The sequence below is a fragment of the Vulpes lagopus genome, chromosome 12 (genome assembly GCF_018345385.1).
Source record: "Vulpes lagopus strain Blue_001 chromosome 12, ASM1834538v1, whole genome shotgun sequence".
Lineage (NCBI taxonomy): Eukaryota > Metazoa > Chordata > Mammalia > Carnivora > Canidae > Vulpes > Vulpes lagopus.
In genome coordinates this window covers 5927618-5953491 of record NC_054835.1, presented here as the reverse complement: position 1 = coordinate 5953491, position 25874 = coordinate 5927618, and the positions used below count along the sequence as shown (strand labels likewise).

General features: G+C 54.4%; 2 protein-coding genes across 8 annotated transcripts; one reads left to right on the top strand and one right to left on the bottom strand.

Moving 5' to 3' along the window:
• The first annotated feature begins 365 nt into the window (after window positions 1–365).
• CIZ1 (CDKN1A interacting zinc finger protein 1) lies at window positions 366–20243 on the top strand. 6 transcript variants are annotated; one of them, XM_041725690.1, is made up of 18 exons: window positions 571–1064; window positions 1822–1945; window positions 2176–2291; window positions 3797–3868; window positions 5641–5870; window positions 8068–8161; window positions 8348–8456; window positions 8972–9534; window positions 9747–9865; window positions 10491–10688; window positions 11375–11499; window positions 13383–13470; window positions 14170–14283; window positions 14490–14639; window positions 15598–15667; window positions 15867–15988; window positions 16346–16501; window positions 19117–20243. In XM_041725690.1, the coding sequence occupies exons 1-18, from the start codon at window positions 911–913 to the stop codon at window positions 19171–19173; spliced, it is 2661 nt and encodes an 886-aa protein (XP_041581624.1). In that variant the 5' UTR covers window positions 571–910; the 3' UTR covers window positions 19174–20243. The 6 variants fall into 6 exon arrangements, with proteins under 6 accessions (XP_041581628.1, XP_041581625.1, XP_041581624.1 ...); XM_041725692.1 differs by lacking the exon at window positions 19117–20243 and having other exon boundaries at window positions 572–1064; window positions 8972–9266; window positions 9351–9534; window positions 16346–16710; XM_041725694.1 differs by lacking the exons at window positions 571–1064; window positions 19117–20243 and adding an exon at window positions 366–511 and having other exon boundaries at window positions 16346–16710.
• BBLN (bublin coiled coil protein) lies at window positions 17709–21244 on the bottom strand. Of its 2 annotated transcripts, XM_041725695.1 has the most exons (3): window positions 21003–21244; window positions 18310–18324; window positions 17709–18187 (listed from the first exon to the last, which is right to left on the bottom strand). In XM_041725695.1, exons 1-3 carry the CDS (start codon window positions 21079–21081, stop codon window positions 18015–18017), a joined length of 267 nt encoding a protein of 88 aa, XP_041581629.1. In that variant the 5' UTR covers window positions 21082–21244; the 3' UTR covers window positions 17709–18014. The 2 variants fall into 2 exon arrangements, with proteins under 2 accessions (XP_041581629.1, XP_041581631.1); XM_041725697.1 differs by lacking the exon at window positions 18310–18324 and having other exon boundaries at window positions 21003–21233.
• Between the last annotated feature and the right edge of the window lie 4630 nt (window positions 21245–25874).

Sequence of the window (25874 nt, the reverse complement as noted above, 5' to 3'; positions counted from 1 at the left end):
TTTCTTTTCCCTTCCTTTATATTCCCTTTCACTATTATTCATATTCCCCAAATGAATGAGAACATACACTGTTTCTAATCCCGGGAGATGGTCTGTTGTCATAGACTTTCCTAGCGCTCCCTGCCCTTCAGGGATAAAGCCCAAGGCCAGGCCTTCAAAGCTCCCACGGCCCAGCCTGCCCTTCCACCCAAGGGCACCACGTCCTGATGACTCCGGCCCCTGCCTCGTGCTGTGGCCACGCTGAGCCACTTTCGAGCCACTAAATCCAGGCGGAATTAGGCATCTGTGCCGCTGCCGCCCAGAGCTGCAGTGGAGCGGGTCCCGAACTTCAGCGCAGCGCTTGTCACACGACTGCAGGGATTGGTTGACACCCATCTCCGCGGCAGAGCGCGCTGGGCGGCCTCCAACCTGGGAGCCTCTAGCGCCACTGCGCGCTGCGGCCGCGCACAATCTGCGCTTAATGCAGAAGAAGCTGATTGCCCCGGGCTGTTAAATTTACGGACCGGTTTAGGTAACAGAAAAAGGGAAAGGGATTGCTACTTAGTAACCGCGGGTTGTTAGGCTCAGCGGGGGGGGGGGCAAGGACCCGGACGCCAAGATGTGCGGCCGAGGGGTATTTAGAGTCTTTGAGGGCCGGATAATTTCAGGGTCAGGATGAACGCAGTTTTCACCTTGCACTCAGCCCTCCTCACCCCCTCCCGAGTCAACTCGAAGAAGCACCTTGAGACGGACCTCCCCACCCCCTTCTGCCCGCTGTGCCCGTCACCCTCTCGCCGGGTCAGTCCTCGAACGTGCAGCGGCCGCCTGCACGGCCCCTCCCACCCCAGCCCCGCGCGAGGCCTCCGGATCGCGGGACAGTGGCAGCCGCGGGGAGGTCGGTTGGGGTCGGTCCTTCTCGAAGTTGCCCGCGATGTCCCCGCCAGCCGACAGACCCCTCCGGGAGAGAGACGGACCTCGGGCTCGGAGCCGCCGGTTCCAGGGGCGGAGGACGCGGGGCGGAGGGTCTGCGCTGCCTAGGGCCCCCTCTCAGCCCACGGTCGCGCCCGCCGCAGCCGAGGCGCGGGGTAAGCGGGGGCGGTCCCCGCAGCGGGACCCGAGCGCAGGGCGGCGGGCGGCGCCGGGTCCTCCGCTCCTCCAGAGGGCGCTGCGGCGGCCGGGTCCGCAGGGCGTTCTAAGTGGCCAAGCCCCCGCGGAACCGCGAGCTCCAGCCGCCCTGCCCGCTCGCCAGTGGGGGCGGGGCGATTGCGGCGGGGGTTCGGGGAAGCGAGGTGCGCGGGCCCCGCGCGCCTGGTGGACGCGTGCGAGGCTCAGAGGCCGGCTGGCTGGAGGCTGCGGGCGTCGCGGGCAGGTGGGGTAACCGGATTTGACGTGGGTTGCTGGCTGGACCTGCAGAGGAAGGGGTTAGCGGAGTGGGGGGCGGAAGCCTGCCTCCCACTTTGTTCAGAGGCCAAAGCGAAAGATTGGGGTTCTGTTATTCACGCAAAATAGGCACGAGGGAGGGGTGTGGTGTGGAGAGGGGCTGGCATAGTGATGGCGCGAGAAAGGCTGGGGGTGGGGGGAGGTGCATTTGGGTCTGACGCCCCTGGAAGGACCGAGCCAGGGGAGTAGAGATGGTGGGCCAGGTTGGGAGGGACTTTTGGCAAGATTTGCGGAGAGTGGCGGGAGGAGGGGTATTGAAAGCATGAGGGTGCAAATGCTGCAGGCTCTTGGCAGGACTGGGGTGTGACCGTAAAGCTCAGCGGGCAGGTGTTTGAAGGCCATGGGTGGGCCTGGATGGGCACAGAGGCAGGTGTCGTGGCTTACCCCATGTCCTTCCTTCAGCCACCATGTTCAACCAGCAGCAGCAGCTCCAGCAGCTCCAGCAGCAGCAACTCCTGCAGCTCCAGCAGCTGCTCCAACAATCTCCACCGCAAGCCCCACTGCCCATGGCCGCAGCCGTCAGCCGGTGAGTTACCCTCCCGAGGGGGGATGGTTTCAGCCCTGTCACTCAGGCCCCTGGCGTGGAGACCCCGTCCCAGCCCTTTCTCCCAGGGACATCCCTGTGTTTCAGTTTTGAAAGCCATTAATTCTCACCTTAAAAGGTTCCTCTGCAGTAGAGAGGGGCTGAGAATGGAGGTGAAGGAAGGGGGGGTCTGACTCTCTCAAAGCCCTCTGATACCCTCTCCCAACACACAGGGGGCTTCCCCAGCAGCAGACACAGCAGCAGCTTCTGAATCTCCAAGGTGCCAACTCTGCCTCCCTCCTCAACGGGTCTGTGCTACAGAGAGCTTTGCTTTTGCAGCAGTTGCAAGGTAGGCCTCTTCTGACTTCTTAGTGGCGTGCCCTAGCATCCCCATTTGCACTAAATCCCACCAAGTCCACACACCAACTCTGAGAGGGAGCTACTCTTGGCGTCCTAGTTTGCAGACAAGGATTCTGAGGCTCCAGGAAGTGGAGTCCCAAAGTTGTCTCAGCTGGACGCAGGTCTGATTGCAGAGGTGTGCCCTTGGCCATGGTGCTGGCTCTGCAGGCAACACTCAGCATAGCTCGTTCTCATTCAGATTAGATGAGATGATGGATGAAAAGATCTCTTCGGACCACCCTCCGCCACATCCCATGTGACAGATAAGGAAGCTGAGGTCCAGAGCTGGGTCTGGACCAAGTCCTTGCCCTGGGTCACTCAGCTATATGAAGGCCTGAGCCTTCTGACCCCTGCATCTCTGAGTAGGTGCCTCTAGCCCTGTGTATTAAGCTTGTGTCCTTGTCTGTTTCCCTACGTGGAGAGCAGCTTCTCAGCTCTTCCTTCAAAGATGCTGTTCCAGATACTTATGGCTCATGTGCAGACCCAGCCCTTCCCACGTGGTAGCTGTGGCTTGCTGCGTGGTCCTTCTGGGCAGTGCACTATGCTGAGACCTTTACAAACACAATTCCTTGACTCTGCTGATAACCCTGGGGGTAGCTGAGAGACACACTCATGATCCCATTTTATAGATGAAAAAACTGAGGCTCAGAGAAGAATCATATGTTCACAGTCACACAGGGAGTAGGTGTGGATTAGAGAGTTAGAGCCCAGGTCTGGCTACAGAGCTGTGTTCTTACATACTAGCCTGTCCTGCCATCCAGCAGAGTACACTGCCAAGTCAGAAGATGCGATGGCTGTCACTCTTAGGCCTGCCATATGGGCGTGGAAGGTCCTGGAGTTGATTTACAAATGATCAATGGATAGGTGGAGAGAGAAAACCACACTCAGGGACCCACAATATATACATATGTATTTCCCCCTTTTTGTTTCCCATTTTAAAAGTCACACTTTTCAAAGAAAAGTGAAAACAAAAAAACTTTTTTTAAGAGAATAAGGAAACCCACATTGTTATAGACTCCCCTCCTAGAGGAAACAACAACAACAACACTTGTCAGGGTTTTGGTGCATTTTCTCCACTTTTTTCTAGGCTCAAAGTTGGGAATTTGTATATGATTGTGGTTGGTTATTGACATGTAAGTGAAAGGCTGAATCTTACTTCTTTTTCATGGAATAGAATGGCATGATCATTTACCAGATGATTTGAGCATCTCTGTAAAAGTTATTTTTTAACGGCTGTTTGTATTCTATTGGAGGGCAAGCACTCATGTACCAAAACTCAGCTGCTTCCTTTTTCTTTATTTTCTTTTTCTTTTTTCTCTGTTTTAAATAACATAGGGATGAATATCCTGTTTGAGACTATTTCCTTAGAATGTATTCCCAAAAGTAGAATAGCTGGGTTGGGGGAATGGATGTTTTATGGCTCTTGATAAGTATTGCCAACTTGCTTTCCCAAAGGACTGGACCAGTTTGCAATGCCACCAGCCACGTATGACAGTGCCGGTCTCACCATGCCCACGGCAACACTGGGTATTATATACTTTTTTATATATATACATGTATATACATATGATTTACTAACTTGGTTGGCAAAAAAAGCTGTATCATTAATGTTTTAGTTTACATTTCTTGGAGTGCTAGTTCAGTTTTTTTGTCTGTTAAACATTCGTATTTCTTTTTTGTGACTCGTCCATGTCCTTTGTCCATTTTTCTTTTAGATCTTTTAGATCTTTTAGATCTCTTGATCTTTTTAAAGAGCCGGTTGGCATTCTCTCTACACATATATGTACATGTATTTGTTTTAAGTTAATGTTAATTGAACACTTACCGTATACCAGGCACACTTGTATATCTCCTTGAATCCTCATAAAACAGTGAGTCAAGCGCTATTATTATCCCATTGTACAGATGAAGAAACTGAGGCTAAGAAGGAGGAACTGATTTACTCACAGAGCTTTGGTTATAGAACCTGAACTAGCTGTTAGAGCTCCTCTGATCCATGTCCTCAACCCCTGTGCTTCCTGTCCCAGCTTTGGGGCAAGGATTTGAACTTTTATGGCTCAAATACTTCCTGAGCAGTGGGCCTCGGAGCTAGATGAGGTGCCTGCCCTTATAGGAGTTCCCACTGTGGTTGGGTGGTGGGCAGTGGGAAACAGACAAGGAAAAAATTGTGCAGCTAGTCCTAGAACAGCTGGGGCCTCTGGAGACACAGAGAGGATCTGAGAAGGCCTCTCAGATGATAAACACCTGAAGGGAGATCTGAAGGATGACCAGGAGATAGTGGGGGGCAGAATAGCCGGGGCAGAAGGAACAGCATATGCAAAGGCCTGGAGGCAGGAAGAAATGAGGCTTGTTGGGGGAGGCACAGAAGCATATAGCTGGAGTGTAGTGGATGCATGTGTGGGGAGACGGGCAAGAAAGGAAACCTGGGAGGAGGGCAGGGCCAGACCCCTGCACGGTGAGGAATGGGCTCCTTTCCAAGCAGCAGGGAGCTATGGAAGGATTTAGGCAGGTGGAGAGGGGTAGAGGCAGAATGAGCAGAGACCCTGGGCAAGCTGCACCTCTGCTTTGTGCCTGTTTTGTTATTGGTAGAGACATAATACCTATACTATGCTGATGGTAGCTGGGTCGAATGACTGAGGTTGTGCGTGGGAAATGCTTAGCAAGTGCCTGGTTCCCAGTAGATTTTTTTTTTTTAAGATTTATTTATTTATTCATGAGAGACACAGAGAGAAAGGCAGAGACATAGGCAGAGGGAGAAGCAGGCTCTTCACAGGAACCCGATGTGGGACTCAATTCCGGACCCCGGGGTCATGACCTGAGCCAAAGGCAGCCGCCCAACTGCTGAACCATCCCTGCAGTAGATTTTTGATGAGGGTGGGGGTGAAGGGGGATAGGAGAGTATCTTCTTATTCCAGGGACCAGTCAACTCACTGGTTCTCCCTATGGGTACTGTGCTGGGTCTTTCACATATCTTAAGGTGTACCCTAAAGCATACCCCAGAGGGTGAGTGAGGTTGCAGGGGAGGCTGACCAGGGAGGCATCTGGAGAGGGAAAAGCAGTGTCCTTCTCCTCCTCAGCTGGAGAGAAAACCAGCCCTAAAGTCCCCTCACCGCCAGTGCCTAAGGTGGGAGTGGGCCTCTGGTGCTCATCTCTCTTCTCTGGCTGTTGTCGTGTGGGAAATGTCCCTGTCAAAGTCATCTGTGTTGTTTCCATGATGCTTTTGGGGCACTGACACCTGACCCTGGCCTCTACCATGTGACCCCATTGTAATCCCTCTTCTCCCCTCTTCCTGCCCACAGGTAACCTCCGTGGCTACGGCCTGGCAACCCCAACCCTGACGGCCCCCAGCCTCACACCCCCTCAGCTGACCACCCCAAATCTACAGCAGTTTTTTCCCCAGGCAACTCGGCAATCCTTGCTGGGTCCCCCTCCTGTCGGGGTTCCCATGAACCCCTCCCAGATCAACCTTTCAGGGCGGACTCCCCAGAAACAGGCCCGCACTCCCTCATCCACTACTCCCAATCGCAAGGTAAGTGGCAGTGGGGTACAGCGGATGGGGATGGGGTAGGAGGTCATACCTGGGTATCAGCCCAGTTCTACCCACATGGCTCACACTGGCCTTTAGGCAGGTCACATCCCTTTTTGTCCTCAGTTTCCCCATATGTAAAAAGAGGGGGGTAAATTGACCTTGTCTAGTGTTTCCCAAATTTCAAATATTCTTGCATTGACTTTTGCCATGTCCAGATACCACCAGTACTATTATTTACCTAATATTTCTCTTCTTTGTAAACACCTGGAGATAAAAACGACACAGGACACTATATTAGTTTTAGGTGTCCTGTGATGGTTCTCTGTAAATCCACGCTGCCCTGTAGAAAGAAAATATGAGCCATATACGGAATTTAAATGTCTCTCTCTAGTCATCATATCAACAAAGTAAAAAGAAACTGAAGAAACTGGTGAAATCAATTTTACTAACAGATTTTAGTTAACTCAATATGTAAAAAATATATATGTATTATCATTTCAACTTTTATTCAATATTTTAAAAAATGGTCGGGGCATTTTACATTCCTTTTTCTTTTGTAGCAAGTCTTCAAAATCTGATATCTCAATTTGGCTTGCTACGTTTGGAGAACTCAAAGCCTGAGCCACCTAGCTTTAAATGAATTAGGTTCTTGTCGGTTACATTTATTTCACAAAGAAACATTATGTCACTGCCTGAAATGTTAAAAAAAAAAAAAAGTCTAAATTAACTGCTGTAGGTGGAAGTAAAAGAAAGGTAATTGGGTAAAACAATGTTACAAAACCCTAAACTCTACATGTTGCCATCCTAAGGTTCTGTAGCTGCACCCCTAGCTCCTTGTGCCTTGCCCAGTGTTGGTGTGGGTGTGGGTGTGTGGGTATGTGAAAGGTGCCTCTCTCTGTCATAAGCTGAGAGAAGCGAGGAGATTTGCCTGGGGATAACTTCCTTTCAGGGACTGTCCTGTGCCCGAGTGTCCTGACAGCTCCTCACACACAGCACGCTCCTGAGAGCATTCTGGGCAAGGCTGGCACCCCCCTTCTCGGGTTCTGAGGCCAGGTCACACCTGGAGGTGAGGCATTTTCCTCCAGAGAGGGGTCCCGGCCTCCAGCCTGCCAGTTGAGCCTGTCTTCACATGTTCTTCTTGTCTAGTGCTCCTGCCACTCATTTGACATCTGTGTAAACTAAGGGTCAGGGAGTGGTGTTGAGACAGACACCATTGGGCTGCACTGCTGTCGAGACAGACCCAGTCCCCAGGCCTCCTGACTTACAGGCCAGCAGTGCCCCTGTCATGCAGGGTGAGAGCCAGGTCGTTTCTGAAGGGCATGGAGTGCTGATGTGGTGCCCGTTTCCACTGGGAGCAGGTTCCTTCAGCTTAGGAGGAGGGAGCAGGGGCTAATTGGAGCCCAGAACCAACCAGAGTCATGCATTTATTTAACAAACATCTCTAAGTCCTGTAGGGGCTTCTATTGTGGATGGTGCATCTAGCCTGACCCTCCTGGATGTCTTAGGCTGAGGAGGGTAGTGACAATGGTGAGACATTAATGCAAATAATGTTCCTACCAATTATTTAAGACTGGAATATTCCATAAAGAGGAAGCCCAAATTCCTTTGGGAACCTGTATTCTGGGGTCAGGAGGGCTTCTTGCAAGAAGTGCCTTTGAGGCTCTGGGTGAAGGCCTGGGATGGGAAGAGGCCTAGGATTTGGGGGAACCAGAGAGAAGACCAGTGTGGATACCGAGAGGGTGAAGGGGAGAGTGAGGAGGTGGCTTGGGGTGGGGGCGGGGGGACAGAGGTCCAATTGGATGGTGGGTGGGGGAGGTGGTTTTGGGCTTGGGTGAGGAAGGAGTACTCTAGAGTCAGAGGAATCATAGGAGGATTTTAGCCTGAAAGACAAAAGACATGATCAGGTTTGCATTTTAGATGGATTCTTCTGGCTGCTTCATGGAGAAGTCACTTGGGGAGTCAGGAGGGGCCCTCTGTGTCCCCCAAATCTGGGTTAACAGCCACGCAGCTGGATGGACCCACCTAGACACGATTCCTGGGGTGCTTAGGATCATCTCTGGGCAGCTCTGGGCCCACCAGAGTCCCCAGGCCCCTTCATCCCCTAGGAGACTGTCACAGCTACTCTTGGGCCAAGGTATACTTAAGGTTATACTTAACTGGGCAGCAGATGTCAAAACTAGTTTCTGAAAGGAAGCAGGATTCTTATTCTCAGACAATGCCTGTGGAAGATGAGTCAGACCCCCCAGAGGGGTCTGAGGAAGCTGTCACGCCCCAAGCAGACACACCAGAAGGTAAGACAGGGAGGCTGCTGGCCCTTTGGAGAGGATACAGGTTGGGGCATGTGGGTGCAGGGTCGGTGATGGAGGCAGACCTGGGAGGCAGGACCCTTGGGGGGAGGGGGAGCCCAGGCCCCATCTCTTGGAGCTAGTTTGTACTCTTCATGGCATCGGCAGTCACTCATCTGCCCTCCATTCCAGACCAGGATTCCCCACCCTGCCCAGATGGCATTGCTAAGGAGAAACACACTGTAGCACCTGCTCCCGAGTCTTGTGAGGCATCTGAGCCACCAGCTAAGAGGTCAAAGAGGTAAACCATGCTGAAAACCCACCCAGGGCCCAGGTGCCTCATACTCTCATTCTTGCAAAGGCTGGGGGTGGGTGTAGGTGGGATCAGGACCCTTCACGGAGCTGGAGTAAGGAAAGGGCCTTGATGTCTGGCTTGAAGGAACATCAGACCCAATTCTGCATCTCACTGGAGTCTCCAACCGGAGAGTCTCCAATGTTTTCTCTGGCACTGAGCCACCTGGAGGCAGGCTAGGTGAGCGGGTCAGAAAGGTGAACATGTGCATCTGGGACCTCAGAATGGGCAGAGGATGGGAGACTTTACAGGGCCTTGGATACATATTAGCAGATGTGGGAGGTGGTGGGTGAGTGATCCTCCGAACTTATTTAGGTACACTGGGGCTGGCAGAGCTGCGGGGGCTTGCCCCAATGCCCAGCTTGTACGTGCTAATACTAGGACGGAACTGGGTCTTGGCCCTTTTTGAGGGGCCCCTGGGGCCAACGGGGAGATACTGGAAGATATCTTTGGATCCTTCCTAGCTCAGAGTTGCCCACGGAGAAGGGGCTTCCGGGGCAGCCGCAGGCCCGCACCACAGCCCCGAAGCAGACACAGACACCCGAGCTGCTGCCTGAGCCGCCAGAAGCCCGAGTTCTGCCACGATTCCAGCCCCGGGTTCTGCAGATCCAGGCCCAGGTGCAGCCACAGACGCCGCCACAGGTGCCTCCTGTGGACATGCCAGTGCAGCGCCTCCTGCAGAAGCAGGTGCAGACACAGACCTCTCCAGACCATGTGGGGCCACAGCAGGTGCTGAAGGAGGCAGAGCAGCAAAAACAGGTGCAGCCACAGGCACATTCCCAGCCCCTGGTGCAGAAGCAGCCACAGCTGCAGAAGCAGGCACAGACGCAGACGTATCCTCAGGTCCAGCCACCGGAGCAGCCACTGAGACAACCTCCAGGGCAGCTGCCAGTGCAGGCACCTGACCCCACTGAGGGACAGCCTCAGGCCCCGCTACAGGTGTCAGTACCAGCATTGGAGCAAGCCCCGGTTCCGGTTCATTCCACAGAGCTGGAGACGCCTCCTGATAAGGGAGATAGTGGAGCTGGTCAGTGAACACTGGTTCCCGGTTGCCTGGGGATGGGACAGCTCTGCCAGGACCCTTAGATCCTCCCCGTGGTGCTGTCCAGTCCTGACCAGGGTTCGGGGCTGTCCCCACCAAAGGCTTCAGGATCCTGGCTGTGGGGAGAGAAGGTGGCTATCAGGCCCACCCAGGTCCCTCTGGGCCCTGGTGGGAGATGGACCGATCTTTCATTTCAGGCCTGGAGGAGGCCTCGCCAGAGCCAGAGGGCGCCCAGGGCAGCATGGAGAGTCAGGACGAGTTGACCAGTGGCCTGGATGTGGGAGAATGTGAAAAAAGGGCAAGAGAGATGCTAGGGGTGGGTAGACATGCTCCTGGGGCTGCACTGGTACCTTGGGGCCCAGTGGCGGGACGGCCTTCCCGCCCCCACCCCTAGGCCCCCTTGTGTGCCCCACCCCCACCCCGACCACTGGGGCCCGTGGGCAGAGCAGATTGGGTTTGACCATTGCTGTGTTGCCTTCACACACCTTTGCTCTGAAGAATCAGAGGTGCTTTTGGTGACATGTCCCTTCCAACCTGTTCATCCCCAGACTATAGCCTTGGTCCCATCCCGAGGTAAAGTGTTCTAGGGGTAAAGCACAGAGCAAAAGCCTGTGCATGCAGTTCAGGTTCCAGCTCTATCTCATAGTGCAACTGTGGTCAAACTCACCCCCTTCTTTGTACCTCGGTTTCTCCATCTGTCACGGGAGGATGGGATGGGGTGGACTTTACAGTTGGGTGGGCTTAGGCTTGAGTCCTGGCTGTAGTACACCCTAGCTCTGTGAGCCTGGGCAGTCAGCTACCAGCTCGGCACCTCAGTTTCCCCATCTGCGAAGGGGGCTGTTGGGAGGGTCTGGTGAGATGCTGCTTCTGGATGCTTGGCGCCTGGGCTGGCCGACCATAGGTACCAGCTGGTGGTAGCTCTGCCCCTGCCTCTGCTGCAGGTGTGGGGTGCCGGGGGCTCCCTGAAGGTCACCATCCTGCAGAGCAGTGACAGCCGGGCCTTCAGCACTGTCCCCCTCACACCCGTGCCTCGCGCTGGCGAATCCACATCTGCCACCCCTGCCACTGCCAGCACACCCTCTAAGCAGACCCTCCAGTTCTTCTGCTACCTCTGTAAGGCCAACTGTAGCAGTCAGCAGGTACTGCCGGCCAGGTCCCGGGAAGGGGAGTCCAGTGGGCAGAGTGGGGGTGTCTACAGGGTGTGCCCGGGCCTGGCTGCTGTGTCTTAGTGGCCCTGAGGGCCCTGTGAACACCATTCATGAAAGCCATGCATCTGTTCTGAAAACATTTCCTGGCTAGCCAAGAAGTTAGGATCTTAGAGTCCAGCAGACAGGTCTAATTCAGCCCTGACTAGGTGTGTAGAAGCCAGATGGCGAGTTCCACTCCTTATGCCTCTGTTTCCTCATGCGTCAGATGAAGAAACATTTAGAACCCACCTTGCTGGGAGGTTCTGACGATTCAGTGACTTGACATTGAAATCACGAGCCCCTAGGCCCAGCCCAGAGTGAGTGTAGCTTTACCAACAGCGTTATGCTCCTAATATTATGACCATTTGCTGTTGCTGCCTGTGTCATCCTGAGCATAGCTGTGGGGTCTGGAGTCATGTCCCTGTCCCTGAGGAGCCCACACAGTGTCCAGGAGAAGCAGCAGAAGCACTGGCTGCTGTGTGCTCACTCAGTGCCTCCACTTGCCATCCTCCTCTGGCCCCCAGAGGGCTGTAAGAAGCATGGCCTCAGTGGCAGTGGGGTGACCATGAAGCTGCAGGCCTGTCCTCTGGGCTCTGGCTTGCCCACTGTTCTGGGGCTCACTCTTCATCCCGCTGCAGGAGTTCCAGGACCACATGTCGGGAGCCCAGCACCAGCAGCGGCTCGGGGAGATCCAGCACATGAGCCAAGCCTGCCTCCTGTCCCTGCTGCCCGTGCCCCGGGATGTCCTGGAGAGAGAGGATGAGTGAGTGGGGGGATCTCTGAGGCGTCGTACTGGGGGGTAGACAGTCTCGTGGGCCAGGCAAAAGCTGAAAGGGGCCCTGAGTCCAACATCTGCAAGGTCTGCCTTTGGGTCAAGTGTTGCTTTCTGCCAGAGGCCTCTTTACACCATTAACTGTTTATACCTTTGGACCTCAGTTTTCCTCATCTGTAAAACGGCTTGGTGAAGGGTGCAGTGCAAGAATTCATGAACTAGATAGTCTCTTAAGGTTCCGTCGAGGCAGGAACAGTGTGACTACCCACATGGGAAGGAAGTGGTTTGTGGCACAGACCCCTACTTCCCTGGCATATGTGTTAACTCCAATCAGGGGGCTGGATCTTATGGCCTGATATTACAGCTACCCTGTATTTCCCCCTTTCATTGTCATAGGGGCTTCATTGATCCTATTTATGAGCCCTCCTGGAGTCCAGGACTAGCTCTTGGGCTAGGGGTGCTGATGGAAGCTGGAAGACCTTTCACCAGCAATCACAGGTGCCTATAGGGAGGGGAGAAGCAGGTTGGCACTGCCTTGGGCTGTGCTGGGGGGCATGGGCTCCATCTTACAGGATAGCTGCCCCTCAGCATCAGGTTTCCTAATTGTTCTGGAGAATATAGAAACAGCTTTGATGTGCAGTCTCCCAATTTTAGAATGCTAGCAGCTAGTTTGGAATCAGAACGAAGCAGAGTCTAGGGAGGCTGAATCAAACCCCTTCATGGGGCTGGACGGGCCTGGAGGCAGTGGGGTGGGGACTCCACTCTGTGTGCTCACAGAGGGTCACAGCTTGGAGCTCCCTGCTTGCACGGCCTGGGTGGCCTGGGTAACGGAGTGCTCCCTCCAGAGGCAGCAGTGTCTCTCTTAGGTGGTTCTCACTTTGAGAAGAACTTTGTAACATGGTGGTGTAGCACGTTCTTGAGCTTTAAACCTCCCCCTGCTCAAGGACCTAGGAATTACACTTAGGTGAAGAGATCATAAATACAGAAGAAAGATGACTTCCAAGGATGTTCCTTACAGAGTAACATTATGATAAAAAAATTTTAATTGGATGCTGTCTAAAATCTCCCTACCTGTGGGATTAGTTAGATCAGGCTTGTCTGCTTGATGGAACAGCTCACAAATAGGGCAATACGAGGGAGTTCATGAGACTATGGAAGCTCAGTTGTGCAAAGACGGATCTTGTGACAAAAGAAAAGTCGAAGAATGTAGCCCATCCTGCGAACAGGCTTTAGGTGTAGGACATTCACTGAACCGTCTCCTGATGACGTCTTCCTATGAAGCCTGACTGGGGCCCCCGAGGCCACACAGAACATGACAGTCCTTCAGATAAGCTTCCTTCATGCAACGCAGTCAGAAGCTCGGGGCTGATGCTGTGCCCAGCCCAGGGCTCTAGGATAGAGTCCTGGCCTCCCAGAGCTCATCACAATCCAATGGGGGCAGGGATGGGATCGGGTCCTCCCTGTCCTTTGTAGCAAATGCTGTGGTGGTGGCCCCTTAGGGCACCAGAGGGAGGTAGGGGATGTGGGGGTAGGTCCAGGGCAGGGCAGGAACAGCTCCAGGAATGACCAGGCACCTACACTAAAGGATAAAGAGGACTTTCCAAGGCCAGGTATGCTCAGTGCTGTTACTGTCCTGCTGGCCTCCTGGTATCCCAAATGCTTCCAAAAATCTCTTCCCCTGCCAGCCTTCCTTGGTTATTATTCTGGTGTAAGCATTCTTCCAGATGCATCTCTGAACCATTCAACAATGAGTTTCTAAAAAAACATCCCATTGGCATTGTACTGTATTACACTTATGGAGCATCTTGGGAGAGCGGCTGTTTTCCCAACAAGAGCAGTGTCACACTATACTTGTTTTCATTGTCACCATTCAGAGAGCCCCCGCCGAGGCGCTGGTGTAACACCTGCCAGGTCTACTACATGGGAGACCTGATCCAGCACCGCAGGACGCAGGACCACAAGGTATGAGGGCTGGCAAGCTGCGAGGGTGCCCACAGGGGCTGTCTCCCAGCCCACGGTTGGGGGGGGTGCAGTAAATGGCAGGCTTTGTCTCTGCAAGGCTATCACTCCTAAGCATAGCTTCTCAGGGCTTCAGTGTCTCCATCTGTCCAATCAGGCAAGGTACCATCTCACCCTGCCAGTCAGCCACAGGGCTCATGGGGGTCCTCCTTGGCAGCCATTCTCTCTCCCTGCCCTATGTCCGTCCTCTGTTGCCATCTGCCATCCCATCTCATAGCCCAACGGGTGGGCGGGGGGAGTGCGTGCCCACATTCTGGTAAAGGAGTGGAGCACAGCCAGCTGATTACAAATGTGGTGGCCTGGGATCCCTGGGTGGCGCAGCGGTTCGGCGCGTGCCTTTGGCCCAGGGCGCGATCCTGGAGACTCGGGATCGAATCCCACGTCGGGCTCCCGGTGCATGGAGCCTGCTTCTCCCTCTGCCTGTGTCTCTGCCTCTCTCTCTCTCTCTCTCTCTCTCTCTCTCTCTGTGACCATCATAAATAAATAATAATAAAAAAAAATTTTAAAAAAATTAAAAAAAAAAAACAAACAAAAAAAAACAAATGTGGTGGCCTGTAGGTGGGATATGAGGTGTCAGGGCACAGCTGGGATGCACCTGGGGACACCACCTGCCACCCACTTGGCCTGCCCTCCTTTCCACAGATTGCCAAGCAATCCCTGCGACCTTTCTGCACTGTTTGCAACCGCTATTTCAAGACCCCCCGCAAGTTTGTGGAGCACGTGAAGTCCCAGGGACACAAGGACAAAGCCAAGGAGGTAACCCAACCCAGCTCCCTTGGAGGACATAGGCCTAGAGAGGCACAGAGCCTTGACCAAGGCCACACAGTAAATTGAGGTTTATCCCAGCCTATACTCCAGCATGTCTAGAGGGATTGGGACTCTCAGGGGTGTGGTAGAGGTGGGTGGGGTGGCACCTCAGCTGCCCAAAGCTGACCTGAGCCCTGGCCCACTCCCCTGGGCAGCTGAAGATGCTCGAGAAGGAGATAGCCGGTCAAGATGAGGACCACTTCATCACAGTGGATGCTGTGGGCTGCTTTGAGGGTGATGAAGAGGAGGAGGAGGAGGAGGAGGATGAAGAAGAGATCGAGGTTGAGGAGGAATTCTGCAAGCAGGTGCTTGGGGGCAGAAGGGGTGTGGGAGGCAAACCGGAGGCTGGACTCCCAGCTCAGAGGGACCTCACCCCATCTCTCTGGGGTCAGGGGGGCACAGTGCTAGCATTTGTAGGCACAAATGCATGACATGATTTAGTATGAATTGGATTGTATCCCATATGACCAGGTGTAAATGCACATCATGAGGATGGCAGGACGGCCAGCAACATGTGAGAGCCTTGAAGCCTGGCTGAAATTTTGATGTCAAGGAAGGGAAAGGGCTTCTTAGGCCAATAAGGGCATGGGGGTAGCTATGTGGGGTACACAGGAACAGTCAGTGCCAGATAAGGATGATGAAGATAGTAGCAGTCAACACTTTTTTTTTTTTTTTTTTAAGATTTTATTTTTTTGAGACACACAGAAAGAGAGCGAGAGAGGCAGAGACACAGGCAGAGGGAGAAGCAGGTGCCATGCAGGGAGCCTGACGTGGGACTCCATCCCGGGTCTCCAGGATCATGCCCAGGGCTGAAGGCAGCACTTAACGGCTAAGCCACTGGGGCTGCTCCAGTCAACACCTTTTGAGCATTTGTTATACACCAGGAGTGTACCAAGCACTTTCCTGGCTGAATCTCACCAACTTGGGTGCCAGGATGTGACTCCAAAGCCTGTGCTCATAACATCCCAGCTCTACTGCCTCCGATGAGCGAGGAGCTGGAGGAGCTTGGATTCTTTTCGTTTAAGAAATGAAAGGCAGCTGCTCTGAGCCAGGCACTGTGCTGGCTGTGGGGATCAAGCCCCTGCCCTCCTGGGGCTTGCCCGTTGCAGTCCAGAGTGGTGAGGGGTAGCCAAAGGGGCCATTGTGGATGGGCTGTGGGTGGTGGGGTGCAAGGGTGGCCTTCAGCCCCAAGCAGGCCCCACCTGCGTCTGGGAGGAGTTTGGGGGAACCTTAGAACCAAGGCCCACACTTGTGTATTTTCAGGTGAGGTCCAGAGATATATCCATAGAGGAGTGGAAAGGCTCAGAGACCTATAACCCAAACACCGCATACGGTAAGACCCTAGCCCTGACCCCACCTGCAGAAGTGGAGGTCCCCAGCCCCCAGGGCCCAGCCACAGCATCGTGGCCGGGCAGCCTCTCCCCTTGTCCTCTTCTCTCCTATCTGGAGGCCGAGTGAGCAAATGGGCTCCTAGAGAGAGTGGGATGCCAGGATGGCATGGGGATGGGTGCACAAACTCTGCAACCCCACAGGCGTGGACTTCCTGGTGCCCGTAATGGGGTACATTTGCCGCATCTGCCACAAGTTCTACCACAGCAACTCGGGAGCACAGCTCTCCCACTGCAAGTCCTTGGCCCACTTCGAGAACCTGCAGGTGAGCTGGGCCTCCTGCCCCACTCACCCACCCTAGCTGATGAGTGCAGCCAGCAGCCAGCACCCCCCACCCCCCCCACCCTCGTGCCTAGCCTCAGCCCATGGGCACACCCCCCAACAAGAGGGCCTCCCCACAGAGGGAATCTGAGCAGGGGTGGGGCCCAGCCCTTTCTGCTATTGTTCTGCGGATGCTGAGGGCCAGGCCCCAGGAGGCTGAGTGTATCACAAGGGTCACACACACATATAGGTCACATGGCATGCCCAATGCAGTCTCAGTCAAGCCGGGGAGGCAGCTGCCAGCAGGGAGTGTTACCAGGTGGGGAGGAAGCCCTGCCTCATCTGCACCTTCTATGTCTAGAAATACAAGAAGGCCAAGAACCCCAGCCCTACCAGCAGGCCCGTGAGCCGCCGGTGTGCGATCAACGCCCGGAACGCTTTGACTGCTCTGTTCACTTCTGGTGGCCGTGCACCCAGCCAGCCCTGCAGCCAGGATACAGCTAAAACCCCCAGCAAGGTGACAGCCCAACCCCCTTCGCCCCCACTTCCCCGGCGCTCAACCCGCCTCAAAACCTGATAGAGGGCATGCCTCCTGTTTGGGTCTAGGTCTGCTATGCTCACCCTGTTTGGGTCTAGGTCTGCTATGCTTTTTAGAGTCTGTGTGGAAATTCTGATGTGGTTGGTGTTTTTACTGAAAATCAAATAAAAGAAGGTAGTTTGGCCACATAATGCCCACCAGCCCTTCTGTCTGGGTGGACGGCGGGAGGGAGTACCCCAGCCAGCTCTCAGCCAGCACCCACCCTCTTTAGGCATGGTGTGGTGGCTGAGCTGGAAGGCCATAGGCCGGCTCCCTAAGCAGGGCCTCTGGGGTCACAAGGTGCTCTCTCACAGCCTGTTTCCCTCTTAATGGGATGATCAGGGCTAGGAAAACACCTTTACCTTCAACCAGATCTCATTTAATTCTCACAGGGACCCTAGGGAGCAGGTCTTATTATAATCCCCAAATTATAGGTGGAGAAACTGAGGCCTAGTAAGGTCAAGTGACTTACTTGCTGGAGGCCATATATCTGGTGAGTGACCAGGATTTGCCCTAGGCCAGATCTCTGGGCCCCTCCGCTGGCCTCTCTCCATTTGGACCCCACGGAAGCTGAAAGGCAGGAGTGGGGGGACCTCCCTGACCTCTGGTTCTGAGTCTGTGGTTCAATAGCAGGGGCCCGCCCTTCTTGTCAGGCAACCCAAAGAAGAATCAGCAGCAAATGAGGCCCAGGAGGAGTTGGTTCTTTGGTTCTGGTATTTCCCCATCTGAAAAAACCCTTTGAGGTAGAGAACCTGACCAACCCTGTTATTGGCCAACTAGGAGGACTGAGGCCAGGAGCAAGAGGATGATGCCCAAGGTTACACAGCATGAATAGGTACTGGCTGTCTTAAAGAAAAAAGGCCCTAGGACCCAGAGAAGCTGAGTGTATCTACAGGGTCACATAGCACATCCGATGCTCTTGGCTGGGCTGGGCAATCACCTGCTGTCCAGGATGGCACTGGGTGCAGAGGAAGCCCTGCCTCACCTTTTTCTGGTGTGTCCAGAAATACAAGAAGGCTGAGAACCCCTACCCTATCAGCAGGCCCACGATTGCCAGCACATGATCAATGCCTAGAATGCCCCCACTGCCCTATTCCCCTCTGGAGCCAGTGGGGTCCTCAGTCCAGGATACAGAGGAGAGGCACAGTGGTGTTGGAGACCTGTTTAATGTGGACGCTCAAGGCCTGGGCAGAGTGAAGAGTGCCCCAGAATTGGGCAGGCAGGCAAGGTGGGTGGGTCGAGGGCCCACACCTGACCCCAGGAGGGGATGTCGGATGTTGGGGGCTGGCCCAGGCATGCCAAGGGGAGTACCAGAAGGGTGTCCAAGGCAGGCAGACCCACTGGGGGACCTGTAGGCCAGCCCCTGAGCAGGTGTTGAAGCCAGGTGGTGAGTGCCTAGGCCAGAGCCTAGCCCAGGGAGGCAGGGTTGGAGCTGGCTGGGAGCTCCCAAAACCTAAGGACTGGCATCAGGAGGGGCCTCCCCAAGCTGCTGCTGGAACTCAAGGCGTGTCTGCCGGTTGGACTCAAGCAGCTCCTGGAGGCGGGCATGGAGGTGGTCATTCTTCTCCTCTAGGTGGTCTAGACAGGAGTTGATCTGGTCCAACATGGAGTTGATGGCAGCATATTCTGGGAGGATGGGAAAAGAGAGCCAAGGTCCCATGTCTCCTCAGGGTTCACAGATACCCTCCCCCACACTGTTCCCCCAGTGAGACAAAAGGGCTTTGGCCAAGTCTGTACTTCTTTCTGACCCTCTGTGTCACCATCTGGAAAATGGGTGGAAAAAAAAAAAAGAAAAAGAAAGAAAGAAAATGGGTGGATACCACAAGTGAAAGGCTTTGGAGAAATAATACCTTGTTTCTAGGATTAGGGTAGTCAGGGGGAGGTCAGCCAGGCAGTATCCTACCAGGAAAGTCCTGCCAGGTGCCTAGTCTCCTCTCTACTTCCTTCATCAGCTGCCTAGAGGCCAGAGCCCACCTTCAAGCCCACCTAGAGGCCAGAGCCCATCAGCTGCCTAGAGGCCAGAGCCCACCTCTGTCCTCCTGCAGGCCCTACTCTCCAGCTCCTCTGAAGCTCCCCCTACCCTGAGGAAAAAGCACCACCTAGATTCCCAGGCCCCACCCCCTCCAGCCCCACCTTCCACTCCCTTTCCTTTCTTGTCACCCACCTCTGCCCATCTCTGGTCCCCTGAACATGCTGTTGCCTCTGCCTGCAATGCGTTCTTCCTTCCCCTCTCATCCTTCTAGTCTCAGCGTGGATGCTGCCATAGGGAGCTTTCCCAATGCCCCAGATGGGATCACCCTTCTAGTCCCAATCCCCTTGCCCTCCACACACCTCCACAACCTCTGGCTTGTCTGATGTGAGTGTGTGCTGCTGTGTCTCCCCCACCAGACTACAGAGCTCATGAGACGGGGAATGTTCTTGTGTTCACTGCTCTCCCCGATGCCCTCACTGTCACATAAGCACTAGTTGAATGAATGGATAGATGCATGGATGAGTGAATGAAGCCTCTGACTTTCTAGCCTTTCTGCATTTGCTCACCTGTCTCTGCCACTCAGAATGCCTCAACCACAACAGCTATTCAAGGACCAGCTCAAAAACGCCTCCTCTTCTAAGAAGCCTTCCCTGGTCTCCACCAGAAACCATCACTCCCTCCTCCATGGCCACTCCTGAACTGCCTCTCAGCAGCACAGTGTCCCTTAGGATCCAAGGTCTGGGCCCGTGCCCACTGCGGACCCAGTTCTGAGCCAGCCCATGACTCAGATATACTCAGCTGCCAGTCTGGGACAAAGGGGAAGTGGCTGGCAGTGTTTGGAAAAAGTCAGGGCTGGAGGAGTGTATCTGGGATATGTGTGCAAGTGTATCTGCATTCTGGGGGAAGAGCACCACCGCCCAGAGCTGGCACACCTCTCCAAGGACAGTCTTAGCAAGTCCCTGCTGGATATTAGAGTCCAACCCCCTTGTGGTACAGATGGGAACAGAGGCCCAAGAAGGAAGGGACCCACCCAGGATCCTCCAGCTGGTTGGTGGCATAGCCGGGATTCAGAAGGAGCAGGGGCACTTGGGTTTTGGTCCCAGCCTCTGCTCCACCCCAGCAAGTTACTGGATCTTTTGGGAAGGCAATGAGGCCTGGGATGTTGTAAGGATTCCAGTATATTAAGAACTCAGACAGGGTCTGGCCACAGCAAGGACTTAGTAAATGGTCATTACTATCAACACTCACATTCTGTGTGCAGAATGGGTGAGGCGGGTGGTGTCTCCACACCACTGGGGCCAGGCTTTATCTGTGCCAAGGGCACTTCCCAGTGCTAAGCCTTTGCCTTCTGCCTGGGACAGCCACCTCCCCACTGCACTAAGTCCTGTGAATCTGCCAGCATCCCCTCAGTGTGACACGTGAGCGGCTTTTCCCGATTGCTCCCACTGCAGGCTTACTTACACACATCTGGCTACTGTTCACCTGCAGTGCCCAGGGCAAACCAGCCAGCCTGCCACTTACCACCCTGTGGAAGGTCCTCTACCTCTTTATTAAAAGCAGACCCCGGGTGATCAAAGTGTTCTGAAACAATTGTGATAGATGCACAACTCTGAATATCCTAAAACCCACTGACATGTACAATTTAAATGGATAAATTGTATAGTATGTGAATTATAGCTCAATAAAGCTGTTACCCAAACAAAACAAAAAGCGGACTCCATACTTATCTCACGTTTACTAAGTCCTGCTCTCCCACTTGAGAAACCAGTCTTTATTTTACTAAAGAGAATAATAACCACTCACCAAAGAACATTTGTATGCTTCGAACCTATTAACTATTTTCCTTTTTTTTTTTCTTCATTTAATCCTGACACATTGCAACGCAGGAGATACTACTCATTATTCCTGTTTTACAGATGGGGAAACTGAGGCTTCCCAAGGTGAGAGGGGAGCTGATGGTTCTCCCTCCACCCCCCCCACCGCAGTGCTGTGCAGGCCACAGGCTGCGCTGTAAGCAGGTCACAGGCGCCAAGGCTCCAGGGCGCACCAGCCAAGGGGGCTGGGGAAGCTGACTCAGCAGGGCGGGTTCGCCCACCCAGACAGCCCCTCCTGCTAAGCCAAGACGGCCCACCCGCCCCACCCCCTCAGGAGCCTCCGTGTGCACACGGACTACAGGGAGTGGCTGGAGCAAATGTCTGAAGGGCGAGTGAACCTGAAGTGGCCTCAGTTTCCCCAACTGTAAAACGGGGTCGGCTGCCCGCAGTTCTTCAATGCTGCGGTTTCCAGGGACCCACTCACGGGTGCTCGCCCTGAACCCCCGGGCCGGCGCCTGCAGCCGCAACCCACCCAGGGGCGAGGGGAGAGAGGCTTCTGCGGTGCCCTCCAAGCCCCCAGCCGGGCCCCGGCCCCCATTCCCAGGAGGGCAACCCTGAGAAAGCAAAGGTCGCTTCGGTAGTCCCCCTGGGTCACCTGCTTCCCCGAAGCCGTCGTCCTCGCCTTCCGCGCCCGCCTCCACCGGCAAGCCCAGGTCCCCGTTGGGGCCCGACATTGCGGGCTCGGGGGCCGCGAGGGCCGCGCGACGACGGAACGCGGCGACAGGCCCGTGGACAGCCGGCGCCGGGCGGAAGGTGCAGGCGCGGGATGGAACGCGGCGCCGGAAGAGTGGGAGCGCGGGCGGAGCGCCGCAGGGCGGCAGGGGCCCCGCCCCGAAGGCCGGAACTGCACGGCGCGAGCCCCGCCCCGCCCCGCCCCGCCGCCAGAGCTCCGCCCCGCCCCGCCCCGCCCCGCCCCGCCCCGCCCCGCCCCGCCCCGCCCCGCCCCGCCGCCAGAGCTCCGCCCCCGGCAGCGGTCACACCGCGCCCCCACGCCCCAGGGCCCGCCCACTCCCTGCCTCGCAGTCGCGCTCTGCCCCCGAGCCCCGCCCCTCTCCGGGCCGCGGGGCGGGGCCATCCCGACTGGCGTGGACGCCTGGGCTCGCCGCTGGGGCCCGCGAACCCCGCAGAAGCACAGGGCAGCCTGGCGCCTCCTCTCCGCCCGTCCTTTAACTGGGGACCTGCGAGTCGGCGAGCCGGCGCCTCCACGTGGCTTTGGAAGAGAAAAATCTGTAAAATTTTTCTTTCTTAGAAATTGATTTCCTAGTTCTGGGCAGCCCCGGTGGCTCAGGGGTTTAGCGCTGCCGTCAGCCCAGGGCGTGGTCCTGGAGACCCGGAATCCCTGGATTCCCGCATCGGGCTCGCTGCGTGGAGCCTGCTTCTCCCTCTGCCTGTGTCTCTGCCTCTCTCTCTCTCTCTGTCTCTCTGTGTCTCTCATGAATAAGCAAATAAAAACTTTTAAAAAAAAAAAAAGAGGGATCCCTGGGTGGCGCAGCGGTTTGGCGCCTGCCTTTGGCCCAGGGTGCGATCCTGGAGACCAGGGATCGAATCCCACATCAGGCTCCCGGTGCATGGAGCCTGCTTCTCCCTCTGTCTGTGTCTCTGCCTCTCTCTCTCTCTCTCTGTGACTATCATAAATAAATAAAAATTAAAAAAAATTAAAAAAAAAAAAGTTGTGCAGACCAAAAAAGTTACCAGGAGACAACTCCTTTCAGATGTCAAAAAAGCTCCTTCAAGTTTAAAAAAAAAAAAAAGAAAATTTTATTTTCTAGTTCTGTAGAAATGGTTGTATTAGATGTTCTCTATCATTTAATAATATACTTGTGGACTAAAAGATATAAGTGCTGTATAAAATCAGCCAATTATGTTACACTAGCATATCTGCCTTTATTGTGTTTGTCATTAGCCTGAATAGAAAGGCCTTTAAAATTGATTTCTTTTTTTTTTTTTAGAAAGCATTTGAATGCATTTTGTTTGGTATTGTATTTATTCAATAAAGTAGTGCTAAGTGTGAACTGAGACGCGTGGCTTTGGAAGACTTAGGTTCACGGCCTCAGTGAGAGTCATAGTCTGTGTTGGCACAGAGACGTGCGTGGCTTCAGGATAAGGCTGGCCCAGCTGCCATCACCCTCCACCCCTTTTGCCAGCTGAGAAAGGGAGGCCTGCCCAGAGTCACCCACCAAGCCACTGTCACTCCTGAGCTGGACCCAGAGGTATCATCCTGGCCAGGGGTCCAGCTGAGTCAGGCTCACTCATGGGACTCCTATAGCTGCCCGCAGGCCGCATGGCTACAGCAGTCATTGCTGGTCTCACACTGGTGGTTTCTGTGGTCAGGACATCCTCAGGATAGGGATCAGACTTGGGTATGTCCCCAACCGCTTGGCGTTCCATCTATCACCCCTACCTTGGCCGGGCACCAGCTATCAGCTGCTGGGTGCCAGGGTCACTGCATTCCATTGTGGCACAGCCCTGGCGGCCCAGGAGCCCAAGCCCACAATGTCCGGCCCCAGTGGGTACCTGGGTATACGTCCCAAATGATGACAACAGGGAAGGATCCTCTGTGTCCTAAGGAAGGTGGAAGTGAGGTGGAGTCCACAGCCTACAGTCAGAGCCACCACTGACTTGCATACTGGCAGCCCTACCTTCTCCCCCCAACCTGGAACCAGGTGGGTGAGTGGAGGTGAGGCCTACATTGAACCAGTGAGCAGGATTGAGAAAGAGGTCTGGGCATCTGCCTTTGGCTGATGGGTTGGAGGCCTTCCTTAAGACCACAGCATTTCACCAACCGAGAGAGCAAAGCGCGGTGTGTCCTAACTGGCACAGAAACACCTGTATCCTCATGTGGCATGCAGGTCTGCAGAGACAGGGCAGAAATACAGGTCATCTATGTGGACGTGCTGACATAATCCAAACACATTTATCCCTTTAAGTATAAGACATCCAAACAAAAACTGAGGCACGTGGTTTTCTCCTAAATGTGAAATCACATGTGGGATCACAGGGCCTGACTGTATCTAAACCAGGGGACAAACTTGCAGACTCCAGGGCAAGGGGATGGGCAAACAAACCCTCAGAAAGTCACGTAGTTTTTCAGAAACATGCCTAGGCATGCACAGATACGCATACCACAGGGACACAGCAGATAGATGCGAATGCTCATGCACAGAGCCTGCACAGGGATGCATGATGCACACATCCACCTGAGTGCCCAGCTGCCCTCGGGCATGCTCCTAGTTGGTTAAATGCTATGGTCCCAAGGCGGGCCTCTCCCTCTGGTCACCTCACTCCCTCACTCAGGGCCCATAAGCCAAACCACAGGACAAAACAGCCACCTACTCCATCCAGCCCTGATGGGGGAAGAGAGTATGCCTTGCCTCTTGAGTCCTTGTTCACCTGTATCCCCATCTCATTAGCCTTGCCATGATTCCCTCTCCAAATCCAATGTAGTAGTCTGCCCCCAAAAATATCTGGATCCTAATCCTTGGAACCTGGGAACAGTACCTTATTTGGAAAAAAAAGAGCCTGTACAGATGTGATTACATGAAGTATTTTGAAATGAGGAGATTACCCTGGATTATCCAGGTGGGCCCTAAATGCAACCATAAGCGTCCCAGTAAAGAGGGAGGCCAAGGGAAATTTGACTACAAACAAGAAATAAGGCCATGTGAGGACCTCAGCAGAGAGAGATATTTGGAGATACCATGCTGCTATCTTTGAAGAAGGAAGAAAGAACCCCAGGGCAATGATGGGGATTCTCCCCAAGAACCTCTGGAGGAAGCACAACCCTGCTGACACATTGATTTTAGCTATGAAAGTGATTTCAGACCTCTGGCCTCCAGAACTATAAACGAATAAATGTGTATTGTCATAAGATGCCAGTGTGTGATAATTTATTATAGCAGCAATAGGAAACTAATAAAACCCAGTGACCCCGGGAAGAAACACAAAGCCCATTTGTCTCCTAAGAGTTTGATCCTGGAAGACCCAGCACACCCAGGTGGTGGCCAGGTAGCTGCATGGCTTGGGCCAAGGCAAAGAAACTGTTTCTGTTTTCCGAAGTGGAGCTCAAGCACCAGGCATGCTGGGGACAGCTCCCACTCCCTTTGCCAGCTAGTGGTGCTCTAGCCAATAATCCCTTGGGTGCCCTTCTCAGTGGGGCCTTTCTGGTTTTGGGTAGAGCCTCCATCCTTCCTCCCTCAGCCCACACTGCAGCAAGCTGGTCTCTTCCGGGAACCTGACCCCCAACCTTCTTCTTTTCTTCTTCTTCTTCTTTTTCTTTTTCTTCTTCTTCTTCTCCTTCTTCTTTCTTCTTCTCCTTCTTTCTCCTTCTCCTTCTTTTTTAAAAGATTTTACTTATTTATTTGACAAAGCATGAAAGCACAAGCAGGGGGAGCAGCAGGCAGAGGGTGAGGGAGAAGCAGGCTCCCTTTGGAGCAGGGAGCACAATATGGAGCTCAATCTCAGGACCCTGGGATCATGACCTGAGCCAAAAGCAGATGCTTAGTGGACGGAGGCACCCGGGTGCCCCCTGACCCAGACTTCTAATTGGTAGGCCTGGATCTCAGGCCTATCCTGCCCCCTCAGGGCTGAGGATAGGACAGCTAGAGCTCCAGTATCCCCCCACTACCCCACCCTCCCCCACACTCCCAAGCCTGCCCAAGGGTAAGTGTGCAAGCTGAGGGGTAGATAAGCCTGGGTTTCTTTGGAACCTCAACCCTCCGGCCCCTGACCTTGCAAGGGGAGAAGAAGCCAGGAGGGAGTTTCAAGTGTGTGGTGTTGTATGATGCAGTTCAAGTAGTGTGATGCAGACACAGAGGGGTGGACAGGGGCTGGTCAGGCTCCAGACACAGGCCCAGCCAAGTGGTGGGTATAGGCCTAGAACCCTCAAGTCTTCTGGATTCTGGATTCCTGGCAGCATATTCTCTTCCTTGCCTCCCCTGTCCCTGTCCCTGGTGATCCAGAGGTCATCACAGAGGAGGATGTAGGTGAGGGACAGCACTCAGAATGGGATCAGCATGGACACTACCACCCACCAGTGGGCCCACATGGGGCTGGCAGAGGGAAAGGGGACCACCTCCGGTGACCCTCTGTCCCTCGCACAGCCTCAAGCTGGGCATGCTTCTGCCCCACCCACTGTGCATCCTCTTACCCTGGCTGAGATCTTCCCCCATCTACAGGGTCCTGGTGAAGTGTGGGTGATAGCACCTCAGCCCCCTCAAACGCTTTCAGCTCCCTGGCCCTAGCTAGGCCCCTGCCATAGGACCTGCAGCAGGTAGCTGAACGTGGATGTGAGATGTGACCCATCAATGTGTTAAGAGGCAGAGGTGAGTGAGGGTTATTGCTGGTCTGGGTCTGGGCCTGGAGTTGGGAGCTGGATGTGTTCAGTAAATGCTGAACTCTGCTTCTGTGGCCTCCATCCCTCTCTGGGGACCACGATCTCTGGGAGTGATGCTGATAGGAGCCCTTCTTT